Source organism: Copadichromis virginalis, linkage group LG12 (genome assembly GCF_057382275.1).
Source record: "Copadichromis virginalis isolate Kocher_CV1m ecotype Utaka linkage group LG12, C_Virginalis_male_GT1.1, whole genome shotgun sequence".
Lineage (NCBI taxonomy): Eukaryota > Metazoa > Chordata > Actinopteri > Cichliformes > Cichlidae > Copadichromis > Copadichromis virginalis.
This window is the reverse complement of record NC_140629.1, coordinates 10,538,742-10,563,892: the sequence shown is the minus strand read 5'-3', so window position 1 is coordinate 10,563,892 and position 25,151 is coordinate 10,538,742. Positions and strand designations below refer to the sequence as shown.

General features: G+C 39.9%; 1 protein-coding gene across 4 annotated transcripts in view; it reads left to right on the top strand.

Annotated features, from left to right (window-relative positions):
- tncb (tenascin Cb) overlaps positions 1-25,151 on the top strand; it is a 65,132-nt gene that overhangs the window by 19,119 nt on the left and 20,862 nt on the right. For all 4 annotated transcript variants that reach the window (XM_085474678.1, XM_085474680.1, XM_085474679.1 and 1 more), the window contains 9 exons: positions 523-1,071; positions 2,861-4,267; positions 10,567-10,830; positions 10,913-11,028; positions 11,515-11,668; positions 13,845-14,114; positions 16,058-16,243; positions 20,047-20,136; positions 21,138-21,401. In XM_085474678.1, coding sequence (XP_085330804.1) covers positions 585-1,071; positions 2,861-4,267; positions 10,567-10,830; positions 10,913-11,028; positions 11,515-11,668; positions 13,845-14,114; positions 16,058-16,243; positions 20,047-20,136; positions 21,138-21,401 — 3,238 coding nt within the window. In that variant the 5' untranslated portion in view covers positions 523-584. The remainder of the gene's footprint in view (positions 1-522; positions 1,072-2,860; positions 4,268-10,566; positions 10,831-10,912; positions 11,029-11,514; positions 11,669-13,844; positions 14,115-16,057; positions 16,244-20,046; positions 20,137-21,137; positions 21,402-25,151) is intronic.

Here is a 25,151-nt window from a genome sequence, read left to right as displayed (position 1 = left end):
ACAACAGGGTGTATGTCTCGTCTATTGAGAGCAGAGGGGCAAAAACGGGTAAGTGGTAGCAACAAGAATAGAGATGGGAATTTATTAGAGGCAGGTAGGGGGAGGTGTCATTATCATATTTCTGTCAAACAACCAAAAAGGAGCCCCAAGCACTTAGTGACTGTAGGGACAAAGAGGATGAGTCCTCCAGAAGAACCTGGATAAGGGAGGTGTAGCTATCGCTTGTGAACAGTTGCGGAATGTTGAGAAAGAGAAAAAGAAAAAAAGCAGCATAGTCAGACAATGAACAACAGAATTTTTAAAATACAAACTATTGGAGCCAGCAAAAATGTACATATGTATGTGTGTGCAATCATGTGACTTTTTAGTTTATTCTATCAAGAATGGCAGCAGAGAGAATGCAAAACATGTATAAATACATGTTTGTTTTTTTTACATGTGAATGTAATAAAGATATGAGACAAACCTAATTTCTTTCTCAAAATTGGTCCTCTGTTTGTTTGTACTTACTCTTTCCTATAGGAATCTGGAAGGGAATACCTATTTGCTACTAAACTCATAAGCTGCAGTGGCAGGGTGTCATCATGGGAATGAGAAGTTTCTTTTTGGGCTTCTTAACTGTGGCCCTCATCCTCCAGTTTGCCACTGCTGGCCTTGTCAGGAATGTCATCCGCCATCGCAGAGAGGCTCTGATGCCGAAGAAAACCCAGGAGAACCTCACACTCCCCCATCCTGACCAGCCGGTAGTTTTCAACCATGTCTACAACATCAACGTCCCCTCCACGTCGCTCTGCTCTGTGGACCTTGACTCACCAGGAGGTACTGACCTCAAGCACAAGACCGTCCCAATGGAGATGCAGAACACCGAGCACATGGAACACACGATGGATGGTGACAATCAGATCGTTTTCACCCATCGCATCAATATCCCCAAGCAGGCATGTGGCTGTGAAAACCAGCTGCCAGACATCAAGGCTATCCTGAGCAGGCTAGAGATGCTGGAGTCAGAGCTGTCTAGTCTGAGGGAGCACTGTACCAGTGGAGCAGGTTGCTGTGGAGCTCAAGTTACAGGTAAGTCTACATCTGTTACTGTATATGCACTCACTGTAATTACAAGTGTTATAATGACAGTGTGTTTACTGTACATATAGGCTCACGTGTGTACAGGCATTTTAATAAACATCGGCAAAAATGCACAGAAAAAGCTTTTGTCCTTAAAGGTGCACTCAATAAATCTTTGAGGTTATTTGATAAAAAAAATAATTCTCTTTTAATTAACCTATTAAAAATAAATATGAGTGAGCAGCAGTTTGTGGAAGCCACCATGTTCCCCAACATATCTATCTACAATCTACTGAAGTGTCCCATCCATCCATCCATCCATTCAGTTTTCACAGGGTCGCGGGGGGTGGTGCTGTATCCCAGTTGTCGTACTGAAATGTATTATTAAAATTTTTACATAAAAGAGGCATTTTTGGTCGCTGAAAATAGCAGTTTTAAAAAATACTTTCCAGGAAGAGAAGTTTGAGAAACCATATGTGGATTAGGAAAGAGAAGAATTTGTCTTGCAACATCTATAATAATATGCAAGTATGCATCTTTATGTCCTTTTCTGATGTCAAACTAGGTGGGAGTTAAGTTAAAGCTGCCCAAGGTAGATTTCTTTAAAAGACTATGGTATTGCATATTTGAAGTGAGTATGACTTATATGGCACATAAGCTATACTGACTTATATGACATAAAAGTCCTATGCCATCGACATAGGGCAGCACGGTGGTTAGTACTGTTGCCTCACAGCAAGAAGGTCCTGAATTCAATTCCACCATCAGGCCAGGGTCTTTCTGTGTGGAGTTTGCATGATCTCCCCGTGTTCGCGTGCGTTCTCTCCTCTGGCTTCCTCCCACAGTCCAAAGACATGCAGTTAGTGGGGATAGGTTAATTGGAAACTCAAATTTTCCCATAGGTGTGAATGCGTAAGTGAATATGAGTGGAAATGGTTGTCCATGTGTTAGCCTTACAACAGATTGACGTCTTAGGGCGAGAGGCAGGTGTACCTGAAACCTGAAGGTGTACCTGACTCTGAAAAAGGATAAGCAGATGGATGGAGGATTTGTATGACATGCACAAATGTTTTTCATCTCTCAAGACTGCCCATCAAAAAAAAGAATTGTCAGGCAACTAATCTGTAGACAGTAGCCGGTTATCAAAAATAAATAAATAAATAAAACAACTAACTGTTATTGAAGTACATAATTGTGCAGTCCAAATTCAGTTTCATCCAGACAACTTATGGTTGAGTTGAATATTTAGAGCAGAAAAATATAAATAAAGTATGGTGCCTGCGCTTTGAGCTTATATCTCCTTACCAATATAACATTTTTATTTGGGGAGTGATGAGTAATTATTTCCCAGACTTCAGGTGGATGTTAGAGTGGTAGAGGGGTTAAAGAAGGAGCTGGTGATATGGGGCAACAGCAGCACTGACTTGTCAGTCATAATTACAATTTTGGTTCCAGGTTCTATATTGTATGGCCATCTGTTCATAACCATTTAGTAACCAAGTTAGTCATCAGGTATTGTTACTTTAAACAAAGGGCATATGCATTTAATTTCTTCATTAAATTAAAATGATGTTAATATTTCTTGTTTAGAAGATGATGTCAGTGTTTCTGCCATGTTTGCTGGGCAGAGGCTCCAATTACTTAGACTTCACTTTTAACACAGTAGCTTCTGTTTGTTTCATACTTTTACAAAAAATATTATTACAGGACTAAGTAAAGCAGTGCCAAACTGGAGGATGAGTAGTGCACATTTGCAATAATTTAAAAGGAAATCCTTCTCTTTTTTGCCATTTCTCAGGTGAAGTGTCCTCAAAGCCCTACTGCAACGAGCGCGGAAACTGGAGTACTGACACCTGTAGTTGCGTATGTGAGCCTGGATGGAAGGGCCCCAACTGCACTGAACCTGAGTGCCCCAGTGACTGCCAGGACCAGGGCCGCTGTGTAGATGGCAAATGTGAATGCTTTGAGGGCTTTGGCGGAGATGACTGCAGCATTGAGCTCTGCCTGCTGGACTGTGGCGACTACGGTCACTGTGTTGATGGGTCCTGCCTCTGCGAAGACGGTTTTATCGGTGAGGACTGTTCTCAGACCAACTGTCTCAACAACTGCCTGGGCCGTGGACGCTGTGTGGACGATGAGTGCATCTGCGACCATCCATGGGCGGGTTTCGACTGTTCTGAACTCATCTGTCCAAACGACTGTTATGATAGAGGACGCTGCATTAATGGTACCTGCTACTGTGAAGAGGGCTACACTGGGGAGGACTGCGGTGAGCTCACTTGTCCGGGCAACTGTAACGACCACGGGATCTGTGTGAATGGCCAATGTGTGTGTCACACTGGCTACACTGGTGAGGACTGCTCTAAGCTCACCTGCCCCAAAGACTGCAGCGAGAAAGGTCACTGCTTCAACGGGAAGTGCATCTGTGATCCCGGATTTGAAGGTGAAGATTGCTCAGTCCTCTCATGTCCTGACAACTGCAGCAACAGGGGACAGTGCATTAATGGAGAATGTGTATGCGACCTAGGATATCAAGGTGAAGACTGTAGTGAACTCTCCTGCCCCAACAATTGTCAAGACCGTGGCCACTGTGTGAATGGGCAGTGTGTTTGTGAGAAAGGTTATGCTGGTGAGGACTGTAGCATCAAGACCTGTCCTAAAGACTGCATGGGACATGGAGAGTGTGTGGACGGTGAGTGTGTGTGTTTCACCGGCTTTACAGGGAAAGACTGTGGTGAGTTGACCTGCCCCAATAACTGCCTGGACCGTGGTCACTGTGTGAATGGGCAGTGCATATGCGAGAAAGGTTATGCTGGTGAGGACTGCAGCATCAAGACCTGTCCTAAAGATTGCATGGGCCGTGGAGAGTGTGTGGACGGCAAGTGTGTGTGTTTCACCGGCTTTACAGGGAAAGACTGTGGTGAGTTGACCTGCCCCAATAACTGCCTGGACCGTGGTCACTGTGTGAACGGACAGTGCGTTTGTCATAAGGGTTTCACTGGTGAGGACTGCGGTGAGAAGACATGTCCCAAGAACTGCCTAGATAGAGGCTACTGTGTAGATGGCAGCTGTGTGTGCTATGAGGGATTCACTGGTCCAGACTGCTCCATATTAACCTGCCCAGAAGACTGCCACAACCAGGGGCGCTGTGAGAATGGAGTGTGTGTCTGTGATGAAGGATTCATTGGAGAGGACTGCTCAGAGGGTAAGACAGTTTATATATACTTTCTAATAAAATCATTACCTACACGAATAACTTTCTACGCAACTTTACCCATGTTTAGGGTTAGGAAATGTTTTAGCTACATTCTCATCTGTTAAAATTCACCAGATCATTGGCAACACAGTCTTTGGGTAGGTGTTGGATTTTGTTTTGATCAAACGATTAACAAGTAGTCCATCTGCACCTAATGGACAAAGGTCACTCTTTTGAGGATGTCAATGTTCACATTATGGAAAGAGAAGACAGATAGTTTGAAAGAGGAGTCAAAGAAGCCATCTATGTCCACTGTGAACGACCATCTTTGAACAGAGGGCGGGGCTTACGACACAAACTGTCTGCCATCTATAATCCAGTTTTGAGATCCCTTCTCAGACACCTTAATGCCCACTCACATCCTGGGCCAATTAACCTCAATAAATCACATGATAGGGTGGGGCTAGATTTTACAGTGGGTTAACCCAGAACCTTGGCTGATTGTGACCTACACCCATTTTCACACCTTGGTTCATGTGATTAGGTAGAGGATCAATAGGGGGTCCATGACCCACTTGGGGACACTCCCATAGGGCTTAAAATCTGGGACTCTCCACCAATTGCCCTTAAAACTGAAGAAGCTTCTTGGATGAAATGTCTCCAAGGAAACTTAAAGGAGTCCAGACACTTTTCTTTCCAAGCTCCTTAGACAATAGGTAGTTTACTTAAATAAAGACTCCTTATGTAATATTACAGAAACTTTAGCATTAAAATACACTTAAATAAGGTTTTTTAGTCTGTTGGTAGTGTGTGCCAAGAGTTCAATTTTATTTATATAGCGCCAAATCACTATAACAGTTGCCTCAAGGCACTTTATCTTGTAAGCTACAATAATACATACAGAGAAAAACCCAACAATCATATGACCCCCTATGAGTAGAGCTGGGCGATAGAACGATAACGATATGTATCGCGATATAACTTTTACTCGATAGAGAAATTAAACTATCGCGATAGACCTTGCCGCTCTTGTCCTCTTTAAAAAAAAAAAAAAAAAGGTCAGCCAATCCAAATTAAGTAGCGCAGAGCCGAACCAATCACAGCCGCAGCGTCACGTCGCGTGACTTGTTACGTACAGCACAAGTGCCAAGCCACACATGTGTATTTGTTTGTGAAGCAGCCAGCCACCGTACCGCCCGGGTAATGGAGGAAATGAGTGTGCCGACTAGAAAAATCAACCGAGCGTGACCGAAGGTTACCAAAGAGAAAACAGATGATGGTTCCAATGCCGGAGAGATTGTCGAACGGAAGAGCCATAGAAGTTCCGTAGTGTGAAGGTATTTCGGCTATTTCAAGTCTGACAAAAAACAGAGTAGCGTGCACTGTAAATTGTGCCGAAAGCAAGTCTGGAAATACAATAAACTGGTGCATGCGTCACACTGTGCGCCACGTTATTGTTTCGGTGAAATGAATTTCTACAATACTGTTACTGTTAATTCTACTCTCTGCAGTGTTTAAATGCTCACATATACACACAGTTACTGTCCCTCCACACATACGACTCGGTTCTGCTTCTATGCCCCAGCTTTGTTTACTTTTTCCCACCGAGGCTTCTAGACTTCTGATTGGCCAACATTTCTGCATGGTTAGGAATCTAGCTCCACCTGCTGCTTTGGCATGTTCATAGCAACGTTTTCCTTCATTTCTGCCTTTATGTGTGGACGGGATTATTTTTTAAAACGAAAACGGAAAATCTCCGTTTTCAAAAATACCCGTGTACGTGTGGACGTAGCCTCAGTCTCTGACTGGAAGCGCTAATTCGTCATTCGGCTTTTGTCAGACTAAAGTAACTGTTAAAACTGTTTGAAAAGCTAAGCTATACAACAAGGAGAGATTGAGAATTTCCTTTTAGTTCTCAGTTTATTTGATACTGACAAAAGTTAGTCAATTTTGTCTGTTCTTCTGTAAAACAAACTAAGATTTATTTTTAGAATTAATATTTTGTTTCTAAGTGGAATTGACAATTTAGTAGTCTGTTTCGTTTGTTCTATTTTGAAACTTAAACGCTTTAGCGGCTGCCTTTTGTGTAGTTTGCAATATTTGCCTTTATTTATCTGAAAAAGTCTCATGTTCCTTAAGTACATCTACCCTGTTGAACTTCATCCATCCATTCGCGTCCGCTTAATGGATGAACTTATTATGGGAAATAAATATTTAAATAAAAACAAGCTGCTGATTATTTCACATTTTACTTGTGAACAACGGCACATTTAAATCTTACAAATATAGTTATTTGGCTTATATCGTGATAGATATCGTTATCGCCTGAAATGAAAAAAACATATCGTGATATGAAAAAATCTTATATCGCCCAGCTCTACCTATGAGCAAACACTTTGGCGACAGTGGGAAGGAAAAACTCCCTTTTAACAGGAAGAAACCTCCAGCAGAACCAGGCCAAGGGAGAGGTGGGGCCATCTGCCGTGACCGGTTGAGGAGAGAGAAGGAAGACTGGCTAAAACAGCAGCTTTAAGTTATGGTGGCTTAAATTGTTTTAATTAATGAGAGGAACCTTTACAACAAAAAAAGTTTAAGAGTTGTAAATTTGTTTCATTTCTTGTGTGGGCAAGACCTAAAATGTGCATTTTCTACATTTATAATTTTTTATTAGATTGGATTATGTAGTGCTGACTAGGCAAGAAGCTGACACTAGGTAAATATTTATCTTATCTGAATTTATTTTTAGCCAAATATGCCAAATAAGTGAAATGTTAAACTTTTAGCCATTTGACTTGTGACAGTATAAATTCACATGTATCTAAACAATTCTAGACATTTGATTGAATTGGTTTATTTGTAAAAGCAATCACCAGTACCAAAGTAATTTACTGTGACTGGGAGTAACATGCCAGATTCTTTGTTATAGATCCTGGTTCTGCCAGAGGTTTCTTCCTGTTAAAAGGGAGTTTTTCCTTCCCACTGTCGCCAAAGTGCTTGTTCATAGGGGGTCATATGATTGTTGGGTTTTTCTTCGTATGTATTATTGTGCGATCTACTGTGCCATATAAAGCACCTTGAGGCGACTGTTGTTGCGATTTGGCGCTATATAAATAAAATTGAATTGAGGTTTCTAAGGCAATTTTTGCCCTTAGGACTAGGGATGGGTATCGATAAGATTTTCACGATTCTGATTCCATTTTCGATTCTGTTTAACGATTCGATTCTTTATCGATTCTCTTATCGATTCTTTTTAAAGAAGGAGAACACTAAGGTCGATTAGCTTAGAACTTTGTTTTATATCTTCTCTTTGAACAAGATAGAAATTTAGGAGCAACATGGCCTTACAAACCCAACAGTGAGATCTTAAAAGATCCACAGCCTACGGCTCTTCAATGGGGTGTCACAGGGTCCCCAGGAAAAAAAAATTGTAAATGTAAAATAATAAAATAAATATTCTTCTGTAGCAATAACAAAGTATAACATAAATTATTCTGTAGCAATTACACAAGAATATCCAGTAATGTCCCTGCCAACATTAAACACATTCACTTACCGAAAATCGGGGGCATCTGCTGTGGCAAATGGGTGCAAGCCTTTTACCACAAACTTAGTCACTGCTCGGTGACATTCGTCTATCCTGGCCTGAAAGGAGACGCTACCGGTAGACTGCAGCGAGAACTGCCAGCATCTGAGCCAGCCAGACTCTGTCTGTCTCTCTCATCATGGTCACCTAAATGCAGCGCACAGTAATGGCAGGTTTTGTAATAAGGTAGATCATGCTAACATAATATGCACTGTTAGTTGATTATTTACCTGCCGCATTAACGGGAGAGGACGTGCAAACGTTACCGCTGCTGCTGGGTTGAGATTCACGAGTCCGGAGCGGAATTAAAAACACGACATTCATTTAAGGTCATCGCATGTTTTGTGAGCAAATGCATTTGCATATTCGTAGTATTTCCCCCCTTAAATGAATTATCTACTTTGCAAATATTGCAAGTTGTCATCCGTTCTCGTAAAGTATAACCAAACTTTTGAGTGTTTAAGCCTGCCAGGTTTACCTGCCAGGTAAATGACGCTCCGCAACGTGGTGACGTCATTCGGGGCGACTGGAATCGTTAAGGGAATCGTTTGCAAAAATGGCAAACAATTCCAAGGAATTGAAACAGTGGGAACCGGTTCTCAACAAGAACCGGGTTTCGATACCCATCCCTACTTAGGACAAAGCCTTGTTATGTTTTAATCACTGTTTTACATTGGCAAGTATGTCATTTTCGATTTGTGGATGATGATTTCTCATTACAATCAACTTACCTAACTTTTCCCAAGCTAATATAAAGTCACATGGAAAAATGTTTAAATGCGGTTTTGGAAGCTGCTGGTTAAAAATCAGCTCTTTAGTGGTGAAGCTTGAATTTGCACAGAGACAGTATTTAAAGTTCTAAAGAGCTCTGGTTACACCACAACTTACATTATCGCAAAATAGGCAGCAAGCTTGTATATTTGAATTCAATAATGCTATAAATTAAAATAATGAAATACCATAATAACCCTAACCATTGGATGGAAAAAAGTTTTTCTGACAAGGACCAAAAGCTATTTCTTTTTTCTCCAAAGCAGTCCTTTTTGCCTGTCTCCAAAACATAGAGGGCTAGTATTTGAATTTTTTCAGATTTGGGAAACAAAAAAGGAAAAATGTACAAGAACTGTAAGAGTGAAATACACAATACCCTGTGTGAAAAGTAAAAAAGAAAGAGGAGAAAGAGAGGTATGAGGAAAACGTATCAACTGTATGCTGGTGTTACCTTTTACTTATGTTCATCTGTTTAGGCCAGGCAGTAAATACTTTAATAAAAACTTCCTAAGTTTCATGTTTAGAATAAAACTTTTTAAAAAGTAACAAAAAACAAGCTTTTATTAAGGTGAGACTGAAAGTCCAAAATCAGGGGAAAACAAAATGCATAAAGCCAAAATGGAACAAATCAGGGATAACACAGACAGATAAACAGTACAACACAACAAAGGACTAAGGCATACAAATGACTTAAATACACACAGAGTTAAGGAAAGAAATGGAAAACACCAGAGTATACAGCAGAAAGTAATTAGGGACATCAAGACTAAATACAACAAACACGAGTGAAGAGAATATCAAAATAAAACAGGAAGTAACTAAACTATGGAACATCTAACACCATGACAAAGACTTAACAACAAGACACAGGGAAGACAGGAGAGGCGGGATGACTGAAACTTAGTAAATAACTTAGAAATAATAACAATTCTTGTGGATTACAAAATAGGCATAACTAAAACTGAAAAACCTCAGAATGGAATCATGGAAATAAAAACAAGAATACAAACTCTGCAAAATCCAAAGGTGAAGCATTCCAAGAATGTAAAGCTCACTCTCTGGGCATTATTTACTTATAATGGAACAGTATTGTATTTTGTATATATTCATTTTGTTTTCTTTGTTCTTTTTAAAACTACGTTAATAACTTGTAGTGCAGTAGAACATAATTAAGGGTAGCAGATAATGGATATTTACTTTGATTACATACACACTATGGAGAAGAAGGCAATAGATAACAGGTATTCATTAGCTAATACCTAGGCATGAATAACTTGAGCTTATTATATAATATTATACTACAGAATATTTTTAACTGACTAGCCAACTAATTCTCTGATCCCCAGCATCCCCGCTAGGTTTGGGTTTTGTTTCAAATGCTACATAGGTACATTTAAAAAAAACTAGAACATGGTGTATCAAATGAAGTGTCACATTATGGTGGTAATATATACATTACCCAAACCAAACTAAGCTCTAGGTGAAACGGTAGATGGACTGGTTCTTATATAGCGCCTTTTAGCTTACTGGAGTAGTCAAAGCACTCTATACAACATCCTTATTTGCCAATTCATACAACCTTTTTCTACACCTTGCTATCTAACACTTACCCACATTTATCCTCTGATGAACATACTGGAGAGAAACTTGGGATTGAGTATCTTGCCCAGGGATACATAGGCATGCAGACTGGAGCAGCCAGGGATCCTACCACCTTCCAATTAGTAGATGACCTTTTCTACCTCTGAGCTACAGCCACTCCGCTGTGAGCCACCAGTATCCACGTGGATATAAAGAGGTTAAAGTTATTCGTTCCACAGAGCACTTTACACTGTGTTTGTCACACCCACAAATAGCATGGCAGACAGTGAGGAGTAACATAACAAAAAGACTTTGGAGGTCAGCATGTTTTCAGCGTTGATGCAGATCAGTGATTTTCAATGTTTCTCTGCAGTGTCGCCACCTAAGGACCTGACAGTGGTGGAGGTCACCCCAGAGACAGTAGACGTATCCTGGGAAAATGAGATGCGTGTGACAGAATACCTAATCACCTATGTGCCCACGGCCTCTGGAGGCTTAGAGTTGGACATGAGGGTACCTGGGGACCACAAGAAGGCCACTATTAGGGAGCTTGAGCCTGGAGTGGAATACCTGATCAGTGTCTATGCTGTGCTCAGCAATAAGAGGAGTGTTCCCGTCACTGCTAGGGTGGCAACATGTAAGTGTAAGATTCTAAATGCATATTTTAGTATAAATGTAGATGAAAAATTGTAAGAGTGTTATCATATTTCCCCTCACAGATCTTCCTGAGCCTGAGGGTCTCAAGTTCAAGTCAGTGCGGGATACTTCTGTGGAGGTGCAGTGGGATCCATTGGACATTGCTTTCGATGGCTGGAACCTCATCTTCAGAAACACGGTTAGTTCTGCTACCTGACCTCATGTGTTCCACGTAGTAGTTAAGCAATTATTTATACTTTCCACCAGGGGAAACCAATCATTAAGTGCATTAATGTGCATATTTGAGGATGGAGTTTAGAATCTTCCTCAAAAATGCTATAGCCACGCCAGAAGACAAAAACACAGCAGTTAAAACTGTGAGCAAGTCCTGACAGCTCCAGTGACCATAAAGCACAGAGTGAATGTCTCTGTTTAACACTTTATTTTCCTTTTAGAGGAAAATAAAACCTTTCCAAACAGGGCTACTTGGACTTGTTCAATACTATTAAACCAAATTCCCTGTCAACTCTTAAATTCAGTTGCCACCCAGAATGCTTTTATGTATGATCGGACTGGTTTATTTTCCCCTCTTTCGCTTTACGCATGATGCCAGGACAAGTCTTTGTAGTGGGTGCTGATTGGTGGGGGTTTTTGTTGTTTTTTTTTTTTTTGTTGGTGCTGGCAGAAAGAGGAAGACGGTGAGATTCTGAACTCCCTGGGCCGACCGGAGACCACCTTTGAGCAATCGGGCCTGGGTCCAGGCCAGGAGTACGAGGTCAAACTGGAGGTGGTGAAGAACAACAAACGTGGACCGCCAGCCTCCAAGAATGTCGTCACAAGTGAGTCTCCACATTTATACTGGCTGATTTGTTTTTTTATTTTATAACAGCATCCTCTGTGTATTTAAAAAAAAGAAAAGCATTAACCATTAACCATACTGAACAGACCCTAACCTCTATATTTATGGTCTTGCTTTTTAAACATGTGCACATATAGCATACATTACTTTTGTCATTCATATCATATCAGGATTTTCTGAAGCCAATTGGCATAAAAAAGATTTATCTCAGCTGAAATATGTTTATGTATTTTAATTTCTAAATACTTTTTGTATTTTAAGCCTGGGCAATTTTTTTAACATTTAGTCCTAAAAAAACACAGACAGTGTCATATACAGAAATAGGAATCACAATTGTCATTTATAGTTGTCATAGTTAAATGCAAGTTGTTACTTTTCAATATACGTTCATTTGTTCCTGGGTTATCTGTCGTGTAGTCAGAATATACTGGAAATACCCTGACATGTCAGCATCAAGTGGTTTGCTCATTCGATAGCATTACACTGCTGTGGTTTAGTACGGGCAGTAAAATGTGATATGGATTTTCAGATGTCTGCTTTATTGACTTTATCTAGCTAAAAGCCCAAAAGGCTTCTACCACTCTGAAGGGTTCAGGCCTGAGGATCATGTAAAATGAGGAAACAGGGTTTTAACTGTAACTTCATCAGCAGCAACCAACAGTGAGTTTTAAGGTGTCCTGACTGGGGAATATGGGGAACATTTTTATGTGCATAAGAAGGGAAAAAACACCTAAAACTGGCACTTCTCGTTATTTAACTTCAGCTGCTGCAAATGAATTTTACTTCAGACCTGGATGTATCTGGTTTCACTGGGTAAATAGAGAATGCAGATTTCACTGTTATCACTGTTATCTAACAGTACCGAGTTTAAAAAAAACAAAAAAACAAAAAACAAAAGGCAACAGAAACATCAAATGTTAAATATTGTGTATCAATACTTTCTGTATAACAGTGTACAAATGTATGAAAATCAGGTCAGATCTTCCAACTTCCAAAAACAGTATTGTTCTTTGAGGTACGTACGTGGAGCCTCCTATGGGTTAGCCTATGTGCTTCATTTTGTGCTACCATTAAGATATAAGCCCAGATAGGCATTTTATACCCTTAGAAGAGAGTAAAATACTGTAGCTGTTTCTCTGTGTTTACATTTTCTGTATAAACACCTTGTTGAAGGGGGGGCAGGTATAGCCCCTCACCCTATCAGAGCTGAGATGGGCTCCTGGGACCTTGAACAGGATAACTGGTGAAGTAAATAAATGAATGAATGAATACATTTCTGCATATGACATTTTTTTCAACTGATATATTTAAAAAGCTTTTTGACACACACACACACATACACACACATACAATATAAAATGTAATGCATGTTTTATATGTCTTACATTTTCTTAAGCATACATGTGTTAAACACCACATGGATTATGAGGTCTGGTGTTCTTCTTGTCATTCAGGCTCTCTTAATGTCTCCCATTATGCCAGCTTGCAGGCCATACTCTGGGATTTGCATGCTGAAGGGCTAATTGTATGAAGTGTATCGCTCAGCTCTCCCCTCTCTGTTTCCCCTTCCTACCTAACCCACCATGTGTAGGAGGCACCAGTCAGTCAAGCAGTCAGACTCAGAGGGCAGCTGCCTCCCAGAAGAATAGTACCATGACACTCAAACGACACTTTCACAGTCTCCTTAGAAGACAAATCAGTATTAAGCTCAAATGCAGATTTTTCATTTTATCAGCCCCACACAGCGGCTTGACTTTCCTAAACTTGCTTACGTGTGACAAATCAATTTGAGCAGCAGTGAAAAGGCACCCTTCATGGAGCTGGGAATTGATAGTTTGAATAAACTATTAATGCAAACAGGCTGACACATTTTCAGCACCTGCATTACTGAAATGATGATATCCCTCTTTTCAAGGTCTGTGGTCAGCAACTTATGAATAGGCAAGATATGACCGGCATGAAAAATTTCTTTTTCTGCTCATATACAAATTCTTGCTGAACACAAATGCTGTTTTTACATTTTAACTCAGGAAAATGTCAGGTGATTCAAGTTAGGACATCGTCCAAGTTGTTATACCTCATATGTGGCACCTAATACCTCATATGTGGCACACAGCAACTGAGTTTTGCTAATGACATCGTTACCTCTTCTTCAGTGATCGATGGCCCAAGCCAGGTGAATGTTCGTGATGTGACTGACACCACTGCGCTGGTGACCTGGTTCCAGCCCGTGGCTGAGGTGGATGGGGTCACCATCTCCTACGGACCTAGCTTGAACTCCGCCGATCGCACTTTGGTGGAGCTGACCTCTGCTGACACCCAGTACCATCTGGGAAACCTCACCCCTGACACAGAGTACGAGGTGTCTCTGACAGCGCGGCGGGGAGAAGGGACCAGCATTCCCATCTACGAGTCCTTCCTTACAGGTAACACCTGTCATTATTTGGTTTGATGCCCCTCCCCCTCCAGGTAGACTTCAGTATTGAATACTCTGTGTGCGCCTATAACACAAAAATAATTCTTGTTCGTGAATTAGTACAGCAGTTCTTCATTTTGTCAGAAAGAATGTTTACCAAAAATAACATGGAGGGAGCTTCGTATTGTTGTAGGCATACAGTTTTAAAGAATTACAACTGCCCATTGCATTAACAATTATTATTAACAGCTTTACCAGAAAAAAACTTCCTTTGTGTTTTCCACTCTCTGACATCACCTCCTGAAAGATTTGACAATTTTTCCAAGTGAAATCCCTTGTTTTTTATGATGCATTAATTTTTTTTAAATTTGCATGTGCTGCCCAGAACATTTCCTTACATCATAACCAAAGAGATCAGCAGGCTGCTGAAGCCACTCTTCCAGTTTTGGTGGTTACAGATCCTGATGCTCCTATTACCACTGGGATCACTTTGGACTTTACCTTCTACATCTGCTCCAGTTGCTTCCTCAGGCCCTGGTACTTCTTTATTTTTCCATCCTCCTTCTTCCTGATGTTGCTCCCTGCTTGGATTCCCACATTCATCACAACTGCAGTCTCCTGCCCCTTGTCAACTCACCACTATGTCTTTCTGGAATTTAAAGTCCCATGGGACCTTATCCCAGTTGCCTGAGAACAACAGGACTTGGGAAATTTTAACCGATATGTAACACAGATGTTTCTGAACACTATCCCAGCCACTTGGTTGTGCCTCTCAGTATATGTATACACTGTCCCAGCTTGTATCTTATGTCTTGCTACTATGTGCTGGAAAGTCTCTGGGGCACTTTTGTACAGCCTGCAACTTGGACTGTGTTGGCTGTGGTAGACTCCTGCCTGCATCTGGTGCCTAGAGCTTGTGCTTGCGTCATCTATGCTCAGGAGGTGGCGGATGGCCGTTCTACTCCTGAATCCATATCTGTATCTGCTATGTGATATGATAGCTTAGCAGGCTTAGGCCTTTGCAAAACAGCAATGGTGACAGTGTATCACCATTGGATATTCCAAACTTAATAATGCCTCTGACTTAGTCTCCAATGTTGTCTTTCACAATTCCATTGAGTTCCCGATGAAAGTTACCACTGCACTATTAGAATTGTACAGTATACAACACTCTAATATCAATGTGATTCTTTCTTGTAGCCGATCCATCCATGGATGAATCATTTCATTGCAGAATTGAGGGAACAGTAAAACAGTAAAGGCTGATTTCAAAATGATCAGTATCTATCGTATGTTGGTCCCTGTCCAGACTTTCAAAGTTTAAAGATGACCCTACCTGCTAGATATGCAAGTTTTTTTTCTTTTTTTTGGAATGCATAAATGTTAAAAAGGAACATAAAATTGTTATTCTGACACATTAGGGTTATCGCTGATGATGATTTAGACCTCAGTTAATGCATGAAATCTGCTATTATCCATTATATATTACTGCTATTTTATACTATGATGATAAAATAATTATATGTGTGGCTTCTACCAGTACTGACATTAACCTAAAATTGTACAAAAAAGATTAACGATATATGCAAGAGAACCAGGACCAAGAATGTGGAATGCACTGCTACTCCTAATAAGTCTTACAGTACATGTGGTGCACAACATATCATTTGTCTTAATGCATGGAATAGAGAATTCTGCTCAACTAGCCTAATGGATCTATATAATGTGCCTACTATTGTAAAAAAAAAAAAAAACATACAATAAAGCTATAATTCAACAAAAATGTCTTCAAGGCACTTTACCTTTAAATATTAGTGAGAAAGCCCCAACAATCACTTGAGGTTTTGGTGTAAAGGGAACTTCTTGTTTTTCCTTTATTCATAAATGAGAAATCCATTTACGTTTAGGTCAGGGTAAGGTTACATTTATCTAAAGTATATTTCTGCATTGTAGACCTGGACGCCCCCAGAGACCTGCAGACAGTAGAGCTGACAGACGAGAGCATCACTCTTGAGTGGAAGAACAGCCGTGCTCAGGTCGACAACTACCGCATCAAGTATGGACCTCTGTCTGGTGGAGAGCACGAAGAGCTGCTGTTTCCCCCAGGACCTAAGGACTCCACTCAGGCCAAGATCACTGGTTCTGTATCACAAACAAACATCTATCCAAATAACATACTGCTGTTCAAAAATAAATCTATATTAGATGTATTATATTAGATGTCTATGTAGCTTATAAAGGCTTAACAAAGAACAGTTAATTGGAAAATGGTAGCATGACAGATTTTTGTGGAATTTCTGTAAATTTTTATCTGCTTATAATTAATGTGCAAAATGTTAGGAAATTATTAATAAACCATTTTATTGGTATGGATAAAGAATAATTATAGTGATTAGCTATATATAAGCCTACCTACCTTGTTCTTCCTGTTTCGTTATGCCCATAAACTGTTTATGCATGACCACTGGTTTGTCAACTTGGATTTTCAAGCCTTTAGCGTTGTTGCCCGTACCATGTTGGCATTGTGAACCAAAGGTAGCAATATATGGGTGGGAAGGTTGAGTGGTAAGTTAGCAGCTAGTGCTAGCAAGCTTGGTTAGCAAACTGCATCGGTAAGGGTAGTGCATTAAGGACAGGATGTGATTCAGGTGCAGCTCAATGACTCTACTTACATGAGGTGGAAGCCAGCAGAAAGCTGGTGTTCACCATATTATTCAACTAATTTATATGCACTTGTTTCATTTCAGCTTAGTGTGGGATTCTCTGCTGTGTTTTACATGTAACACCTCTTTATGCACACAGAGTGGAAAAGACATGTGAACATTACGCAACTGCAGTACAAGCCTCCCAACAAGTGTATATCTAAGCCCAACATATCAGGTCTGTTTTTTAACATTCACAACTAAAGAGAGGCCAGCAGGGAAATGTGCTGTCATATGCTCAGTTAAAGCATGATTCAAAGACAAGCTTCCTACGCATCAGTTAAAAAAAAACACAAGGGAATTTGGAAAGGTCCTGACAGCTGAGTAGATGACATTTGCAGAAAAGTAAAAGGTTTATAATATAACACAGTGATAGTGATTTATTAGTCATTATTGCAGATTTGATATAGTAGTTAATTACAGCTGAAAGGATAGATTATACAGCTGTCCTGAAAATGACTTAATAAAGGATCATTTTGTTATCCATTAACAAAGTTTTGATACCCTTTGTTTGACTTAAAATTGGTTATTTTTCTCAGAAACTATCAACCTCAGTTGATAGTAAAGCTCTCAGTACCTTAGTGCTATCATATACTCAGTGGGCACTTTTTTCCATACACCTCAGCAGGAACATGCAGTTGCACATGTACATATGCCCACAACTAGCTGCTGTAGTTGAAACAGAGCATCTGAATGGGGAAGAAAGATGACTGAAGAGACTTTAAATGTGACATGATTGTTGGTGCTAGATGGGGTGATCTGAGTATTTCAGAAACAGCTGATCTGCTGGGATTTTCCCACAAAATGATCTTTAGGTGTGTGGGCCACTGAGTCATAGCCCCTCTGGGTGGAAATGCCTTGATGATGCCAGGGGTCAGAGAAAAATGACCCGCACAGCTTTGAGCTGACAAAAGTTACCCAAATAAACCACTCATCCTCTAAGTATGAAAATACAAATCCATACCACATTGTATCACTGGGTCAAGTTAGTGGTGATGTGTGGTTTCTTAGCACAATTTGGATCTCTTAGTACCAATTAAGCCATAAAATACTTGCGTGTTGTTGCTGACCAATAGTGGCTATGCCTTACGTTACAGAGCAGGTTTTCTATCGGTTAGAAGATTATTGGATTGATACCTAACTACTCCAGTCAACATGCTGAATATCCATTTATTCTTCTGTTTGCATCCATCGGACTATGAGAGTGTGTGCAAAGATAAAAGATAAAGACAAAAGTACTGTGAAAGTGTGTGTGACAGAGGGACTAAGTCTTACAGTAGAAAGTGTTGTATGACTTTAGCTATTTATTCATTTATGACCATAGAGTTCCCATTTTCTCACGGTTGCTGCCAGCAAGATAACACAAATCCTCTCAAACTTGTTTCTTGAACATGACAATAAGTTCACTTCACTCAAACGGGCTCCATTGTCACCAAATGTCATTTCAATAGAGCTGGGATGTGGCGGAAAGGGAACTCCTTATCATAGATGTGCAGCCAACAACTAGGTGATGATGTCATGAAAGTATTTTTCCAAAATCTCTGAAGAATCTTTCCAGCGCTTTGTTAAATCGGTGCCATGAAGAATTGAGGTACTTCTGAAGGCCAGCTGTGTATAGCAAGGTGTACCTGTGAGTGTTTAATACTCACCAGGTCACAAGTGACCCATTTAGGGTTAGCAGTAGGGTTTGGGTTAAGTTCATGTCCACCCCTTTTTCTAAAAATTTCACCTATTTGAAAGAGCCAAAAAAAAAAAAGACAGTTAAATACAAAATCTGTAACTCTGTATCAAAATCACTGTAAGTTTCATTCTAGTTTCTTAAAAGTACATGTATAACTTGGAGTACAAAACCTAATCCTTATTCCTAAACCATGCTGAAAGAGGGAAAACGAGCCATTAACAAAGCCATGACTTACAGTGATTGTTCCTTAGTTATGGAGAAGGCATCATGGACTTTTCCACAACACATTAACCCAGATGATATCTTTAATATCTTATATAACTGCTATATCAAGAGAATAAGTAAATCTTTGTTAACCTGTACTAAAGGTTTTGTCTAATCAGGGATTTTGTAGTTACTTCTTGCCAGTTGTTTCACTCAGCTGTTTTCAGGGTTTGTTTTGCTGCTTTGTGATCATCTTGGCTCATTAGTATTGTGCATCCAAATGGCACAGCTGAAAGGCCCCTGTGGAAAACTAAATGATACAGTGTGAAGTGTTTATTTTCCAAATTCATGGGACAAGCGTTTGTGGGACTCTGTGTTAAATGGCTAGAGTTATTTTCAGCCTGCTCATTTTCCAAGACAGGTTCTCTTTGTTTTGTTTTGTGAAATGTTTGCTTGTCTACAAAAGACCCACTTTATTAGAAAATCACCCAGGAGGGGCTTGGCATTGAGACATTAATTGGAAAACATTGCCGCTTGTTTCGCTGGGAGACTTTGCTCAGACAAGAATAGCAGGCACGTTTTTCATCTCTCTGCATTGCTGACATTAAAAAGCTATGCTTTGAGGCAGATGAGTTTTGTTTTTATTGTTTGTTTGTTTGTTTGTTTCTACACTGTGCATTCAGCATGGTAGGATTAGAAACCATGAGAAAAAAGACCCTCAAAACAAGCTCGTAGTGTCTTTGTCTGGCCACATTCTTTGTCCTTGGGAGGCCCGGCTCATGAAAATAAAGCACTGTGTCCTTTCAGCTGACGCCCCCCTCTGCTCCACACACACCTCAGCACTTCTTTCACACACTTATTATCTGTAATTGCCTTCACGCTCGTGATTTTATTGATAATGAGTTTCCTGGGCATTAGGTGTAATTTCATGCTGTAAGGCTCTGTGTGCGATGACCTCTGTGGGAGTTAATAAAGGCGATCAGGCCCAGAGAGGGCTTAATTGTAGAGACTAAAGGGCCTCTGGAGCCTGCTATATCATAGCAAGTAGTGTTTCTGCTCCGCAACAAGGGCCCTATAGATCCATCAATGCAAATATAACACTGATGTTCTGCAGCGAGTGCAGGCTTACCATGAAATGCAATTAGGCTGCAATCTATTGTGCAATAAAGCCACAAGAGAGTGTTTTTTTGTGCATTTGCCATAGGCATTGGAGCCATTAGCTGAAACAGCTGGCCACTTGACTACAGAGGCTCCCCGTCGTTCATTTGTTGACACCTCAGTGGATGTGAACACGCAAAACATGACATAGCTTTTTATTTCCGTATCAGTGTTTTTAATGTTACCCTGTTCTGTAGGCCTGAGACCCGGCACGGAGTATGGGATGGGTGTGACGGCAGTGAAAGATGAGAGGGAGAGTCTGCCCACGACGGCCAATGCTGTGACCGGTGAGATGCTGACACTGACACACTGTTTTTAATAATCATGTTCTATATGTAACGGGTTTTTTTTTTCAGAGACAAGATATCCTTTTGTGATTCCTGCTACACTGATAGAATTTATATGCTAATTCTACAAATTGATATTTAAAAAGAAACATTCATTTTTTGGACAAGGCTCAAGTTTTGGTTCGAAGTTTACAGTAGTGAGAGAAGTCAGGGTGGCACCCACCACTCCTCAATATTCATATGAATGTTTTTGGCTTTATTCCCTCACGGCTGAATCGTCTGCTTTATTGTAAAATCTGCCATATCGTTATGAGACAGTCACCTTTTCTTATGCATGCTAATGTAGACAGGAGGTGCGTCCATTTTTAAAGTCTTTAGAATTGCTGAATTTTCAACAGATTTTTCAAATTGATTGACATTCATTTGCTATTTATTTGATCCTATAGACAGAATATTAGAACAGGTTTTAAAGCCAGATGGCCCACTGGGCCTAAGTTGGTCTATAGCTGTTACATTTACTAATATATCTTATTAGCACTAATCGAGAAGTTAAATCATTTGTCTTCCTAGAATTTTGTGGCCTCATGCTGGAATATCTATAAATTTCTTTTTTTCTGAATGCGACAGTTAGCAGTTAATGTTATAATGGATAGATAGTCTTACAACTTTTCTGATGGGTATCCTATAGTATAACAATAGTTTGGAGACTAAATAATCAGTGTTTCTTGACTATAATTGTGCACCAAGCTTTATTCCTTCAGAATCTATTACCTCTCGATAATTCTGCCCTCTTGTTTCACTGCTCTGATCAGTTCTTTCAAATCAGATCTAACCACGATAACATATTGCTTTGGCATGCCATCAAATGATGTTTTATTAACTAGTATAGTAGTGGACGTCAGTAAGCATCAGTAAGGCAGCAAAACAAATCTAAACAGGAAAATGCAACTGTTGAAAAAAGGCCTTCAGTGTAATACCTCCCCTCTTTCACACACCATCAGCCCTCGATGCTCCCAAAGACCTGACTGTAACAGAGATGACCGAGACTACTATGATGCTGGAGTGGAGGCGTCCCTTTGCCAAACTGGACTCCTACAGGCTGGTTTACATTTCCGCTGATGGTCACAGGGCTGAAGAAGTGATCCCGGGCAGCTCTGAAACTCACACCCTGAGGGGCCTGACACCCGGTATGCTGTATACCATCAACATCAGTGCAGAGAGGGGCCGCAGAAGCAGCGTACCTGCCACCATCTCAGCACCCACAGGTCAGCACGGCTGAACACATGTGAAAAGAGAAGTTTCTAGTGAAGCAGGAGTGGTTTGTTTGACATTATAGGTTTTCTGAATTGTCTGGCAGAAAAAAACGTAGAAAGAAAAGAGAAAAGAAAAAAGAAAAAAGAAAAAAGCGTCGAGAGAGGAAGCCGAGCAATCTTGATAGCTTTTCTGCTGGCATTTTTGCCAATGAGATAACATTTAACATTTTCAGATACCCAGATAAGAAATGATATATAACCTATATTAGCATTGCCACCATCCACTCCACATTTATTATACTCTGTCTCCAAATTGTTAGCACTTGTGAACCCTGCGGTTAGTTTTGGCCAAAGCACTTCCACAACATTGCTTATAATGTAATACCGCACAAAAATAGCTTAAAATCTGAGCAGGTAAAAACAAAATGAACCTGCATACCACTAGAACTAAGTCAGCTCTTAGCTTAAGCTGAGACTTGGTCTGCATAATTCTATTGCCTGGTTTCAGCTGGCGATGCGTGACAGACTCACTGAAGTTCTTATTGACCAGAGGTTTATTTACATTTCATTATTCGTTACAGCAGCCACACTGACGCAATGAATTGAACCCATTGTTTGCTTCTCAGTTCAGTGTTTTAAACTCCTCATTCCCCCATTGATAGACTGTGGGTTTATTTTTTCTATTTTCCAAGTTTTCCTTGGATGAAAAGGCAAATAAGGTGATGGTGGCAAATTTTTCATGCTGTGGTCTGAGAGCCTCCAAGGCAAATATTTCACTGTTAAACCTTCTGGTTATGTAACAAGTGCTCATTAAATGCATAGTAACAGGCAAAAATTGATAACCTTTGAGGGAAAAGGTGAGCCATTGGAATAAATATTTTTTGATATGTTATTGGCTGCTGCACCGTGCTCTTTATGTTCACTTGTTTGTGTGGTCATGAATAGTACATATGAGTGAACCCCGGAGTATGTGCGTTGTGTATTGGTAGGTTCATGAGGCTTGGGGTGGGGTTGGGGGGTGGTTGTATGGATATGTGTGCGCCATGCACAATGTTCATTCATGTGATAATTGTTGGCGTGAGCCCCGCTCCCCTCTGGGTTTGTGCGATTTGACCACGATGAACTGTGGGTCTGTCAGATAAAAGGCCACATGCTGAGACTTCTGTTAAAACATTGTCTCTGAAATCAGCAGCCCTCTAATCCACAGCCTGGTTGATACTTTAGCCTTTATCGTATCCAAACACGTAGTGCAAACACAGATCATGCTCTTGTTGCAGGAGGGGCTCAAGGAAAGAGGAGGGGTGGAGTGAGGAGTCTGGGAACCTTACAGTCATCAAAAAGTATCAAGAATTTGATGTCAAGTCTTTCAGATAAGTGTGCAGGGAAATAGTGGCAAACCAAAATGCACCTTTCAAAATCCAAATAATTTTAGAAGCAGGATATAAAATTTAGATACTATGCAATAAAAAAAAACAAAAATAGGGAAATCAGGTGCCACAGGCAAGGATTATCATAATTTAAACTAATCAGCTGACTGAGTTTGGATCACAATATCTGACTTCCGTGAATATGCGCATATTTGCACAAAGGAAAACTAAACCCACAGAGTTACCCTATAATCAGCTGTCCTGAAAGCCTTTTACAAAGTGTTGACATATTTGGATTTTGGCAGTTGCTGCAAATTCTGCCAAGAAGTCAGTTTATATGTGACTGTTTCCATCAAATTTGATTCATGGTGCATTAACAACCTAACATAATAGAACAGAAAGAGAAAGCAAAACATTGTGAATAAAGCAAGATCAATGTCCTGCATGCATTGACATGATCTGTAAGGTCTGGACACTGCCTGGTGGAGAAGTTCAACTATCATTCTTTAAATTAACACACTGAGGATGAATGAGTATCAAATGGAAGATATCCATATAAGAAGGTGATATCTTAGGGGACCATTTGATAATGTCATTGCACACATCTTCAACCGCATGAGCAGATTTTAAGGGTTCTCTCAAATTCAAGAGAAAAAAAAGACATTCCCATCACCTCTATAGTAGACTTTAACTAGACCTTTAAGATTTAATACATATAGAGTAGAAGTGCTATAACAGCATCTCTGTAGGACTTGCTGTGGCCATTGCTACATTCTTATGTAGGGAAGAAACATAAAATGCAAAACAAGACAAACAAGCTTAAAAGAGATTTTTGTAAAGGCTTGTTTTATATGTTGAAAATTGAAATTTCATTCATCTCAATTTAAAGCAGCACAAACACTAAAATCTTAGAGTCACGCTTTGCTAAACCAAATATTGAAATCGCGGCTAGATCTCACTGAGTTAATGGGAAAGTTTTTTTCCCCTTCTGTTTGTTTTAAGTTAAATAGTATTTTTTTGCCCTGTTAAAGACAAAGCGTACGTTTAAGTTTAGAAGCTAGCTAAAAAGAAATTTATTTTTAGCTAACTATAGTAAATATATAGTTAGTTAGGCTAACTAATAAGATTAGAGATCAACTTTAGAGCCTGGGCGAAGAGAAATATCGGTGAGCCTGGGCTGAATCACTGAACAGGACCTTTATATGCTACTTGCCTGGCATTTAAAGGTTTGGGCCCTATGAAGAGTTAAACGTGTGTTTGGTGAGTATCTGGTGTTAGCTTTTGTGAAACCATGGTGTCTCCATCTAAATACAGACTTTTGGTCCTTTTATCAACACCAAGGAATCCATGTGCCAGACACAGCTAAACTAATCGACTAACTGCTATGACATTTTAACACATTAACTAACATTAAGACAGCCATGAAATTTATAAAAGATGGATGCAGCCACAGTGATGTTACCTGTTGGTTTGTAAGGTCTTGTTTTTGAAGATTTGGCCTGACAGTTTTGGCCTTTGACATCATAGCTTTTTTTTTAAACCTGACATCACAAGCAAGGCACAGATCTGACTGGGACTTTCCATGGACAGTGCATGCAGCACACCTAGAAAATTACATGGCAGGTGAGGCCTAAAGAAAACCCTGCCTTCAAGTTTCTTCTGGTTTGTACCATAATTGACAAAATAGGCATCATGTTGTATTTAATAATTGTTAGGTAGGGGGCTGGATTTTAGTACCTTGCATTTTATTATTAGACCTTGAAGGTATGTCCATCTTTTACATAAAGTCCATGGTGAGGGCCAGTTAAGCTTTTTTCTTTCTTTTTAACCTCAGATGAATTGTGACTAAGTGAAAAGCTAATGTTCACTTCTTGGTTTTCCTACATTAACTCCTCTGCTTTCACATTCAAAAGCAATACACAAGCATTTCTGTAATGGTTTATATAGCACCGCAATGCAACCGAAGCTTATGTGGTCATAGGGATATTTCCAAGGGTTTTACTGATTTACAGTGTATGGTTTTGTTTTTCTATATATTTATCATCTATTATTTAACAGAGTCGACAAATTCCAAAATTATATCTACTTACAATTATAGATGTGCGGCCCTATGCTTCACCAGGAGTCTACAGGAAAATTGATTGACAATTATAGATGTATGTTAGAAATCACTTAAATCACTCTCTGCTTTTCATTGCTCAATCCAGTATCACAACAAAATATGTACATATTTATATGTCCATTTCATGCTTTAGAGAGGCAAAGCGTGAAATGGACATGGTGGACCAGCATGTCGATTACATGCTTTGATGTAATTCATATGATTGCTATATAAGGAAAATTAAAGAAAAGATTAGGGTATTTCCAAAAAACAAAAGACTCAATCTCTCTTTAT